The 12,372-nt window shown below is 39.5% G+C and overlaps 1 protein-coding gene across 3 annotated transcripts in view; it reads left to right on the forward strand.

Annotated features, from left to right (window-relative positions):
- Positions 1-12,372, forward strand: part of card11 (caspase recruitment domain family, member 11) — a 29,861-nt gene that overhangs the window by 14,087 nt on the left and 3,402 nt on the right. For all 3 annotated transcript variants that reach the window (XM_077213318.1, XM_077213319.1, XM_077213320.1), the window contains exons 3-21: positions 1,092-1,229; positions 1,541-1,866; positions 2,003-2,182; positions 2,305-2,451; positions 4,232-4,357; positions 4,452-4,646; positions 4,807-4,956; positions 5,052-5,103; positions 5,228-5,334; positions 5,437-5,540; positions 5,730-5,782; positions 5,882-6,017; positions 6,197-6,395; positions 6,478-6,604; positions 6,916-7,156; positions 7,338-7,422; positions 10,539-10,634; positions 10,738-10,858; positions 11,547-11,729. In XM_077213318.1, the coding sequence (XP_077069433.1) occupies positions 1,092-1,229; positions 1,541-1,866; positions 2,003-2,182; positions 2,305-2,451; positions 4,232-4,357; positions 4,452-4,646; positions 4,807-4,956; positions 5,052-5,103; positions 5,228-5,334; positions 5,437-5,540; positions 5,730-5,782; positions 5,882-6,017; positions 6,197-6,395; positions 6,478-6,604; positions 6,916-7,156; positions 7,338-7,422; positions 10,539-10,634; positions 10,738-10,858; positions 11,547-11,729 (2,766 nt within the window). The remainder of the gene's footprint in view (positions 1-1,091; positions 1,230-1,540; positions 1,867-2,002; positions 2,183-2,304; positions 2,452-4,231; positions 4,358-4,451; positions 4,647-4,806; positions 4,957-5,051; positions 5,104-5,227; positions 5,335-5,436; positions 5,541-5,729; positions 5,783-5,881; positions 6,018-6,196; positions 6,396-6,477; positions 6,605-6,915; positions 7,157-7,337; positions 7,423-10,538; positions 10,635-10,737; positions 10,859-11,546; positions 11,730-12,372) is intronic.

Consider the following 12,372-nt stretch of genomic DNA (forward strand, 5'->3'; position numbering starts at 1 on the left):
GACCTTTAATCCCACTTTAAGCAATACACCAAGTGTGATTGGCTAATACAGTTTAGAGAAGCAAGTCTGAGGGCCTGAGAAACTAAATTACTGACACTCATTTTTCACATTTAAAAAAAAGATGTCATCAACAATAATGGAACAAATAACAAATTTGAAAATAAAAATGTGGAAAGATTATGATATTTTCACATAATCTTAACATAGTCAGTAATGTCAGGGAATGTTGTTTTCATGTTGATTGTTTAAAATGTTGATGCAAGGCGCTATTTTTTTTCCCATATTATGACGAACATCTGAGTAAAACAGAAAAAAACGGAGGGCACTTGTTGATGGGATGGAGTCAGATCTGAATGTGAACATGCAGCTGATTGTAAGATAGTTCACTGTAAAATGGAAAGATTTGTCATTAATTACTCACCCTCATGTCTGTCCAAACCTGTGAGATTTTCATTCATCTTTGGAACACAAATGAAGATATTTTTAATAAAATTTGAGAGATGTCTTTCCCTTCATTGACAGCCTACAGAACTACAACTTTGTCGCTTAAACAAGTTTCATTATAATATCTTTACATTTGTGAGTCAACTAACCCTTTAAGCAAATTGAATGATTGGAGAAGTCACCAGAGAGAAGTCTGATGTTTTACTGGAAGGTTTATGACATTTTGCATTATGAGGTCAAAAAATAAATAAATGAAACCTATGCATGGGTGAATTATTAACAATAAGATCACTAACATGCACTCAGAGAATAGATGGGGTGAATTTCCATTTTATTCTGACTTTAATATATAAAATGTATCAATATTTATTCTAATCTTTTTTGTCAGCTAAATAACTAAACTAAGATGCTGTTTTATTGAGGAACAACATAAACAATAACAATGATAATTGTCACATAAAATTACTAAATTTAAAGTAAAAACACAACTGTGTAAAAATATTACCGCTGCTGCGGTTTGATATAAATGATTCAACCTGATACTATTAACATATACTAAGTATTTTTTAAGGGTCACATCAGGTAGAAAAACCACATTGTACTTTTCTCAGTTCAACAAGTGTAATGCTGCAGTGTTTTTGTTTCAGGTCGGTTGATGGATATCCTGCACACGAAGGGAGAGCGAGGCTATGTGGTTTTTCTAGAGAGTTTGGAGTTGTACTACCCTGACCTCTACAAACTCGTCACGGGGAAGGAGCCCACTCGCAGATGTTCCACTATAGTCGGTGAGACGCTTTAAAATTAAAATGCCACCCATATAAATGACCTACAACCATGCCTTAAAATGTCTGTTGCCTTCCACCTGCTTCCCCTCTGGGATGAGCATCTGCCTTAAATCCTCCTTCAGATATGTGTAGTAGCCTAATAAACCAGTACTGTGGTGGTACTATGGTGCACTAATGGTATCAGAGGGCACTTTGGTGATAAATGATTACCATACTCATACACTGTGGTATTTAGGTTACATCTCAATAATAACATGGTACTTTTTTGTGCAGTTGTGTTTCTTTGACTGTATTTGGTTCTTTGCCTGTAGTGGAAGAGGGCCAGGAAGGACTCATCCAGTTCTTAATGAACGAAGTCATAAAACTACAGCAGCAGTCCAAGGCTAAAGACGTGCAGCGAGTGGATATCTTGACCAAATGTCGCACACTAGAGGATGATTCCAAGAAGCTACGGCTGGCCAACCGGGAGTTGCTGACTTTCCAGGAGCGCTACAATAAGATGAAAGAAGAGCGCAATAATTATAATGATGAACTTATAAAGGTGAAGGATGACAACTATCAGCTGGCCATGCGGTACGCTCAGCTCAGCGAGGAGAAGAATATGGCCGTGATGAGGAGCCGAGACCTTCAGCTTGAGGTCAGAGGGCTCTGAAAGCATTGCAGGATGATTTGAGTCTCTGTCTCCTAGATTTACTACTAAAAGCGATGGGTCACTCATATTTACATGAATTATTTGAGACAAATGTTGGCTGCTGTCTCTCCATTTCCTCCAGATCGACCAACTAAAGCACAAGTTGAACAAGTTGGATGAGGAGTGCAAAATGGAGAGAAGGCAATCTCTGAAATTGAAGAATGACATTGAGAACCGCCCTCGGAAAGAGCAGATATTTGAGCTGGAGCGGGAGAATGAGGTCTTGAAGATCAAACTCCAGGAGCTGCAGTCCATCATACAGGTGAAGACCCTTTCTGCATCACAGTAAATAGAAGACAGTGAAAAGCAAACAGTGGGGAAAGGTTATACAAAGTTAGAGATTTCACAGTTGTTTTGTATGTTTCTTTTGTTTTTCATGCATAGCCCGGTCCTCTACCTGATTCAGACAAGGCCATCTTGGATATTCTGGAGCATGACCGACAGGAGGCTCTGGAGGATCGTCAGGAGTTAGTCAACAGACTCTATAACCTGCACGAAGAAGTCCGACAGGCCGAGGAGCTTCGGGACAAGGTCAGGACTAGCCTTATGCCTTGAATAATCGTTTCAGTTTTTAGCTCCTTCCCAAACAATGCATTGCAAATATACATGTTGGGTAAAATAGTTTATTTTTAATTAGATCAAAGTAATGGATGCTTTTTAAAAAAGGCCTCGCTAGGAAAAACTTAAAGAATGTTCAAACATCAAATTGAAATATATTACTATTCAAAAGTATGGGTCAGTATGATTAAAAAAAAAGAAGAAGAAATTATAACTTTTATTTAACAAGGATAACTGAATTTAATCAAAAGTGACAGTAAAGATAATGTTACAAAAGATTTTACATTTCAAATATAGGCTGCTCTTTCGATCTTTGTATTCATCAAAGACTCCTGAAACAAAAATATGAAGCAACACAGCTGTTTTCAACATCGTTGATAATAGGAAATGTTTCTTGAGCGTCAAATCATCATATTAAAATGATTTCTGAAGGATCATGTGACACTGGAGTAATGACGCTGAAGATTCAGCTAAATGGTGAATAAATTACATTTTAAAATATATTTATATAGAAAACAGTTATTTTACATTGTAGAGACTTTTCAAAAACATCTTACCGACCCCAAACTTTTGAAAAGTTATGAATATTTATCCATTTTTCATGATACAATACAACTAGGCTTTATTCATAGGTGTGCTAGTTGCACTGCGTTCTGGCATTACCTTATCTGCAAGTAATGCAGTACTTTTTTGCCAAAATTAGTCATGTCATATAACAGCACAACTTTGCTGCCTACTGTTTAGATCAGTCTTTATGTCATGATACTGTAAATGATGCCTTAAAATGCTGTCTGGATAGGCAGCTCACTTTTGGAAGAGAGCTTCAGAGTGGGGTCATATTGGTGACTTTTTGGTGACATCCTGAATGTTTAAATGTAATAATCAACATGCCAAATGTGATATTACATTGGCATCATGGGGCATTAAGTGTGCTTAATATGGACTCCGCATGAGTTTTTAGATGACGGCTAGAAATAATGAAGTGTAGGCAAAGGTTGTTTTTTTTCTTGTCACACATGAACGAGAAGTGACAGAGGCTGATGAGGACTGGCTGCTCTAAGTGGCCCCTTCTGCAATGTGCTGCAGCTCTAATTAGAAGTGCATCTGAAGTGACGTGTGAAAAGTGTCAGAATTCAGGGTACGGCAGGAAGGGGGGAGGGGTGGTGGCAGTGACGACTTATCACAGTCAGCCCTCTTTTGGAGCTTTTCAAATGTTCCAATTCTTGCATCAAATGTTATAGTGTTGAACTTGAAGGCCTACTTTCGGCCAAAAAAAAGCATTTTAGTTAGTCTTACTAGCATCTCTCTGCAACTCTGCAACCATGCTTAATACATGCAGAATGCTTGTCAAAGCCAAAAAATATCTTCCACATTCCCAAATAGATCTTTGGTGTTTGTTTGTTTATTGACATGGAAAGTAATCCTAGTTTGAAAGGATTGGTGTGCTATACTGAAATTTGTGCTACAGCAAAATGTAAATGCATGCCGTTGCAGAGCTTTTTCTCTGTAAATGATGAAGCAGTCCGCAGGGTTTGAGCTGTATAACACCATTGTGAAGTGTGAAATGTTGTTCTGAGGGGTAGGTATTAATAAAGTGCTGAAAAGAAACCCTACAAACTGTTGTTTATAAATCTTTTTTACAGTTTAGAAGGTTTCCTCTTAGGTTCATGTGATACAGTGTTGAATGATGCCACTGTGCTCTTTATTCTACTGATGGGTTTAAATGAAAAACGTTTAATCTAATAATGCACAGTACCTGGAAGAGAAGGAGGACCTTGAATTGAAGTGCTCCACGTTGGTGAAGGACTGTGAAATGTACAAGAACCGCATGAATACAGTCATGGTGCAGCTGGAAGAGGTGGAGCGTGAACGGGACCAGGTTGAGTACTAATGTGTTCCTAGCGATGGCTTTAAATCAGTTCACTTCCTGTTACTTAAGAGTTATCGATAGTATTGCTTACTTTGTCTCACAGGCTTTCAAGTCAAGAGATGATGCTCAACACCTCGTGTCTCAATGCCTGATTGACAAAGACAAGTACCGCAAGCAAATACGGGAGCTGGAAGAGAAGAGCGATGAACTTCAAATTGAAATTGTACGCAAAGAAGCCAAGATAGTCAACCTGGAGTGCAAACTGAGACGGTCGGCCAAGGAAAATGGTTTGGATCAGGTGAGACATTATCTGTCCGACTGACAAGTTGTGTTTTTTTATATTTTGAAACTCCCTCCCCCTTTCTGCTGTGATGTCACAATATCAGTTGTTGGTGCATATGCTTTATTCCAAGCCACTGAATATTTCTTCTGATTCTTTCATGATATTTCCACCTCAGAGTCTGCCACGAGACATTACTCCACTAATTATAGCTCAGCACTTTGGGCAACCTGATGCAAATACAGGAGGTCCTTCAGAGGACTCTGGAGAAGAAGCTGTTGATGATCGAGAGTCTAAGCTCCAACGCAGATGTAACCTAAAGGGCAGAGTGAGTAGAAACTTCTCATTGAATGTCTTTGTAATTATTATACGGTTATAAGCTATTATTTCTGCATTTCAACATTTGTCATTCTCATTTATTAGATTAACAGACCAAAATCTCCAGCAGCTGGACCCAAAAGTCCTCAATTCCAAGGTAAAATGTTTATTAAAATGCTCTGAACTTGCAGTTAATATGAGGTTAAAGCATGATAACGTTCACCATATGTTTTCAATAAGAATGAGCTTGGCTTCTTTTAATTTAATCTCTTATTATGTAGCCGTGCCTTTCACCAATGGAGATCTGTCGGACCATGCAGCCTCTGACAACACAGGACTTACCAGTGCCAGCGTAATGATTTCCCCTGCAGAAATCTTCTGTAAAAATGTATGACTCATTTTCATCTCATTTGTTTATATCTCCAAGTATCTTTATTATCTTTATCTTTATTTGAAGGCAACTGTTGTGTATGTGCTTTTTTTTTTTTAGCTGCGTCCCCGTAACGACAGCATCTTGTCCACTGCGCCAGAGCCTCCGGGCCCTCAATCCATTGTCAGGAGGATCAAGGAGAACCCAAACTCTCAACACAGGTGGTAAGTGTAACATGAAAACTTGTGTAGCTGTATATCTTTAAAACTAGCTGTGGCTATATTGTTGCTACTTTCATAGATTATTTAGACTGCATTTACACAAAAAATACCATAGTTAACGCAGTAACAATAGTAAAGTCAAATTGTTGTTGTTGGTATTGCAGAGTAAAATTTACTGAATCTGTCTTTCAGTCTTCCCTGTTCAGAAACTGCAGATACTGACAGTGGAGACAATGCCGACATGGGTATGAACATGCATAAATCATTTATTCTGCCCACTCACCGTCTGAATCATACACTTAAAAGACTCGTCTTTGTAAAAAGGGCTCTTTCTTTTGCTGTAGATGACCACGACTTAGACATGTCCTCCTATGGGCCTTCATCCATTCATTCATCTTCGTCTTCCCACCAATCTGAGACAATGGACTCGTATGATCTGGAGCAAGTCAATAACATCTTTAGGAAATTCTCTTTGGAGAGGTTTTTTATTTATTTATGACCATTCTTTGAACACTGCATTGAATTCCCTTTTGGTGACTTTGAGAAAAAAAAATTGTTTTGTCTCCGTCATCTCAGTTTGTCCTCACTTTACAAAATTATAAATCAATAATATAACTTCTCTTTGATCTGTGCACGTGTCTATTCTTTTTGTTTTTCAGACCATTTCGTCCTTCATTGACCTCTGGCCCTCAGCGAAACTCATTGCGGCCAGTGCAAAGCCTTTTTCTCTCTGGTGAAGACCTACTGTCAGAAATCACTATGATTGGTGGAAATGATAGTGGCATCTTTGTGTCCTTTGTCCAGTCTGGCTCTGATGCAGAACAGGCCGGAGTTAAAATCGGACACCATCTTTTAATGGTGAGTTGAACTCCTGCATTTGTTGTACAACCAAAATAAATTAAAAAACCTGTAGTAGTGGTGATTTCATTTCCCCCCCCAGCTGGAGGGCAGTATCCGTGGAGAAGCCCAGAGTGTGGCTTTGGACACCTGTACCAAGGAGGAAGCTCACTGGACCCTGCAGAGATGCACCGGACAGGTGCATCTCCATTACAAGTTAAACTATGATGGTGAGTCCAGACTCTTAAAAGGAAAGAGTTTCAAGATTTCAGTGCGTGGGTCCAATATTTTGACAAGCCTTGGGAAGAGCCTAATAACGTATGCAGACTCTAAAGAAAAGACAGGGCTTTGGTCTTTAAGCCCACAGTTCTGTCTAAATCAAATGTGCTGCTGTTCTGTTTGGTGTAAAAGTCTACTCTGAATCATATTCAGTGTGGTGTTGGGTTGCATTCAATTCTCAGCACCTCAATGGCTCCTGTGCTCAGGTGTTATTTATTAGACCACAAAATGTCTTGTTTTGAGCCCGCTTTCTTGTTTCCAGGCTACAGACGGCTGCTTAAGGATATTGAAGATGGCACAGTGGTGTCTGGAGACTCCTTCTACATACGTCTCAATCTGAACATATACAGCCAGTCGGACAGCTGCTCACTGAACGTACGATGTGACGAGGTTCTCCATGTTCTGGACACCATGCACCAGGGCAAATGCGAGTGGCTGTGCGCCCGTGTGGATGCTTTCACCGACAAGGACCTGGAGAGAGGTACCATACCGAGCTACTCCAGGTGAGGACACTGATAATGAGTGACCATTATAGTGTCAGTTTCAAATCATGTGTGAACATTTGTCTATTGTCTGCTGCAGATTGTTTGTCAGTGTGTGGGTGAGTGTGTGGGCGTGCATTTTTATATCTGTTGACTGTGACGAGAAGCTGTTAAGCAAACTTAGCTGTCACCTCCTCCCCAGAGCCCAGCAGCTCCTCTTGGTGAAGATTCAGAAGCTGATGTGTCGAGGAGGTCGAGAGGAAGCCGAAACTCTGAAAGGGCTCCGGGTCAGTTCCTTCTAGATTGTTGGAGAATTGTGCCCACTTTCGGCTTTTACATTTGTAGATGAGTCAGAGCTGACAGGACACAACTTGAATGCCAATTAAAGGGACCATATTCAACACTTTTTGCAGCTTTTTATCATTTTGAAGGGATAGTTCTCCTAATAAATGAAAATTCTGTCATTTACTTACCTTCATGTCATTCCAAACCTATATGACTGACTTTCTACTGTGGAACATAAAGATATTTTGACTGTTTTTGTCCATCTAATGACAAAATATCTTCTTTTGTGTACTGGTCAACTGTAGGTCTAAAGGCCCGTTCACAGCAAGAATGATAGCTATACAGAAAACTATAACAATAACAATATTAGCAGCATCCACAACATCGCACGGTAAAGTTCTGTTAATTATAAGGACACACTGCAGTTTTGTCATCTTCCAAGCTCTTTAAAGTTGGTGGATTCTGATTGACTATCAATGTTTTTATCAGCGATATTGCAGTGATATTGTTCTTCTATCAATAATGTTATGGATGTGGATTGCGCCATTCTCACAGAATCAGAATGATTATTAAAACTTTATTAGGGGCAAAGCACCGAAGGTGCGTACTGCGTTGGCACCATAGACTAAAAAAATATGGATGTAGTGTCCGTGACGTCAACCGTAGGTTTCTGAAGAGCGCTTTTGAAGCCTTAAGTTGGCAGAGCCAGCCGTCGCCATCTTGGCAGTGCGTCACTCCCGGATAAAAGAAAATGAGCAAAGAGGCGGGATGTGGGTGGAGCTGACAGAGATTCATGTGCATACATGTCAGTCAGTGCGGCATCTCATGTCAAGTTTGAACAGAGCTTTATTCCGACCATTTTAAATTCTGATTTTGGACGCCTCTCGAATGGGTTAAACCAAAGATATTACCTCAGAAGTTCAAGTAAATGGACTAGAAATCTACGCTCATTCAATGGTGTGGAACGTGCATCTATTGCATGGACAGAAATCACTGACACCTGCAGGATTTTATCTGACGGTACTTTTTTTATCGCTTAAATAGTTAAATAAGCATAGGCCTAGTCTATTTTTCCCTGAGAGCAACGGTACCGAGTTCAGTTTAAATCTGAACTCCAAAAAGCAATGACATTGTCATATATCAATTAAGTACATGTTCATAGAAGAAAACAAGTGAAAAACAGCGATGGTTGTTCTCTCGATACTCGGCAACGATTGAATCCAACAGCAGGGGCGAAGGTATAATGCGAGTATTAAATTGTATGAAATAATCCCAAAAAAAAGCGCAAACGCTGCAGAGATGCCAAGTTCAGCAGCTGGAATTAGCTGAAGTGACATGACGGCTAACAGCAGACAAACTGCTAGTAGTGACAGCAGCGGCAATCCACCTGTCACTCAAGTGGGCACGCCCTTAATTATGCAGAACTTTAAGGCTTAATATCATTTAAACGGATGAGTTGTAAAATAATTCGCCCCCCTCACAGTTGTCATGTAGGGCAAAATTAGCTATATAGACCAAAACCACGTTTTGCACCAGGCTGTAAAATTATTTTTTTCTGCTGTAAATTTGGGCATTTTAACATGGGGGAGATACAGATTTGACTCACTTTTGCATCCAGCCTTAAGCAGCCACTCAATGAATTGCAGTTTGCAGTTGAATTGCAGTTGCAGAGAGACATGGAGGTTGCCATTTGGTTGTCACCTATTGTATCCGTTGGCTTTCTTATTCTTCTTCTTCTTCCGTTTCATCTTTTTCCGCTCTTGAATCTATGGTAGCCCATAGAACCGCTTTAGGCAAAGTTATGAAATTTGGCAAACTGATAGAGCACACTCCCATCATAAATCACAGCAAGTGTTATGACAACCATGACCTGAGGCTACCTGCACAGTTTTGTCGCAGTGCCATCTAGTGGTCAGGAGATATGAAAAATTATAAGTTTTTTCATAACACTTCGGAACGGTTTGGCCAAAAATCACAAAACTGATCTCTTTATATTTAGTGCATCATGCCGAGTCGTACGATACACACAATTTTCCCATTTCGGCCATTTTGAATTTGAATTGAAAATGCTACATTTTACACATTGCCATATTGTTACGCAACTCAGTATGTCTTCGGCACCATGTACTGACAGTACTCAAAATGTTTCTGGGCAGCGCCAACTTGTGGTCAAAAGTTAAAATGAAATTATTGAACAATTTGAATAAATTAGCCTATTGTAATGACACTGGTCTCAATAATTAATTTGGTCATGCTGAGAACATAGATACCAATTTTGCCATTTTTGGCCGAACTTCCTGTCCGCTATTTTGATTTTCTTTAAAATCTACCTTTTCGAACTCCTCCTAGGCCATCTTCAGACTGTGCCGACAAAAATGATTTTGTGTCAATAGCTGTGTATACCACAGCAGCAAATTTGAGACATGATGCCAAAATGATTCTGAGGCTGTATCTCAGCAATGCTTTGGCATATTGACACCAAACTTTGCATGTCATTGTCACCTTACTCTGACCACACCACATCAATTTGGTCACAGTGCCATCTATTAGTCTAAAGTGATAGACAATTAAATCATAACTAGCGACTGTATTTATGATTTTTCAGGCATTTTGCTAAAAATTATCTTAATATGCCTTTTAATTGCTCATTGTTGCAGTTGCTCTAATGCCCAGCCATGCTTGCATGCCTTATTAGGCCGCCTTTGTGCTTGGTCCCTTAATTGTTCTTGCAGCTATATAAGTTATCTTTTTATTGTCCTTGGTGTAAACAGGCCTTTTTAAGTCTATTTATAATGTCAGTCAATGCTTCTTGGACCAAAACAGTCATAATTTGACCATCAGAATTAAACAAACTGTTTTTGCTACTGCACCTCTGTTATGATTGGCTAACCTCCATATTACAGTAGTTCGCACTGTTGTTGATCAGTGTTGCTCAATACATTGTAGGTGTTGATGTGTGTATGGTCATAGGTCACATTATTAATAGTCGTGATGTTATAACTACAATGGTTTTGGAATGAGACGTTGTTCAGCTTAGTTTTCAAAAATTCTACTGGTAAATCTCACTTTCCATGTATTTCCTTCTAATGAATTCTCTCTCTTCCATTTGTGCTCGCAGAACACTCTACAACCTGAGGAACCCACACCTTCTCTAGACCCCAAGTCTAGTCCACGTCTGTCCAGAGCCAGTGTCTTCATCTTTCAGTTATTACAGGTAACAGGTCCTCTTGAGTTTGCTCACACTGCCATAGGGCTGAGGTCTTATCTTATTAAAATAGTGGAGTCTTGCTGAGATTAAAACCGATCCCTGGTGTCAGTTTGTCAGCAGGGTGGATAACAAGTACAAGAGGATGAACAGCAGTGAGCGTGTCCGCATTGTCAATGGAGGAAATACATCATCAGTTACCAGACCAGGTTTTGAAACCCTGAGGCCCGAGGGTAAGACTGCCCACCCTTGTCTTTACTTGTTTATTTCAGCAAAATCTTTGCAGTGGATGCCATATAGATGGGTTTTTGTACTAAATTTTAGGGATTTTTTTTAAGTGAAAGTGAAAGTGACACGTGATGGCCAAGTATGGTAACCCATACTTGGAATTTGACCTCTGCATTTAACCCATCCAAGTAAGTGCACACACATTAGGAGCAGAGTAGTGAGTAGTGTACACACACACACACTGCAAACGTGGATACACACACCCGGAGCAGCGGGAAGCCTTGAGTGGCGCCCGGGGAGCGATTGGGGGTTAGGTGCCTTGCTCAAGGACACCTCAGTCATATTCCTGCCGGTACTGGAATTGAACCAGCAACCTTTGGGTCACCAGTCCAACTCTGCTACCATTAGGCCATGACTGCCCCCATGCTTGATTTGCCCCCATGCTGAAACTTTAAAGCTTGATTTCCAGGACTGCAATTGGAAATGCAATTGGAAACAGAATTTTTATGCTCTAAATTGTTTGATCAGCTAGTAATTGCCCTTTTTAAGTACAATCTCCAAAAAAAATTTGCTGGTAAATGTATTGGTTTAAGGGATGGGAACAAAATGCTTATTCACAGTCCACTTATGTCCATTTCTAGTGTTTATGCTGATTCACATTTGACATTTAGCAGTATTTTTCCATTCTTTCAGACACATCTGACCCAGAGAGCGACTTAAACAAGAGCTTGAATCTGATCCCTTACAGTCTAGTGACCCCACACCACTGCCAACGCAAAAGACCCATCCTCTTCACCCCCAACATCCTAGCCAAGACCATCGTCCAGAAGTTCCTTAATCTTGGAGGGGCTATGGAGTTCAATATCTGCAAACCAGGTAAAAATAGCTGGAAGAGGTTTATCCTTCTAATTATAGCAGCACACTGTGGTGGTAATGATGATAGAGATATTGTTCTGTATATAGAAACAGTGGCTGCCAAATATGGGTCACACATATGATATATTCATCTTAATAAATGGATCCTTATTTTAATTTGTTCCATGACTTCAACTATTATGTCACAGGCAGCAACCCACTCAGTCCTTGTTTAGCACAAGTGTTTGCATAGCATTTTTAATGTATGTAATAAACCTTACTAAATATATCAGACAAATCCAGCTGTTACAGTTAGAAATGAACTTTATCAGTTATTAATGTAGAGTGGGTTTTCAGTAGAGCAGGGCATAGAGATCGACTGGTGGTTATGCGTAAGTGCCTAATAACCAATATTCAGGACTATATGCATTAATTTATTTGTTTTTGTTTGTCTGTTTGTTTGTATTCATTTGATGGCACCATTTATTGGTAATATCTAAGAACTGAAAACTGAATTAACCGATCGTCAGGCTATCTTTAATTGGCACCATATTTATTTTATTTTTTTTAAACGAGTAAAATGAAGAAACCCCATGATTTTTGACGACATTCAATTCATTAATGGTTCAAGTAAAATCTGCATTCATAAACGTTTTTTTTTGTT

The sequence above is a fragment of the Siphateles boraxobius genome, unplaced genomic scaffold, assembly GCF_051911475.1.
Source record: "Siphateles boraxobius isolate OS27281-9 unplaced genomic scaffold, OSU_SipBor_1 66, whole genome shotgun sequence".
NCBI classification, from domain to species: domain Eukaryota; kingdom Metazoa; phylum Chordata; class Actinopteri; order Cypriniformes; family Leuciscidae; genus Siphateles; species Siphateles boraxobius.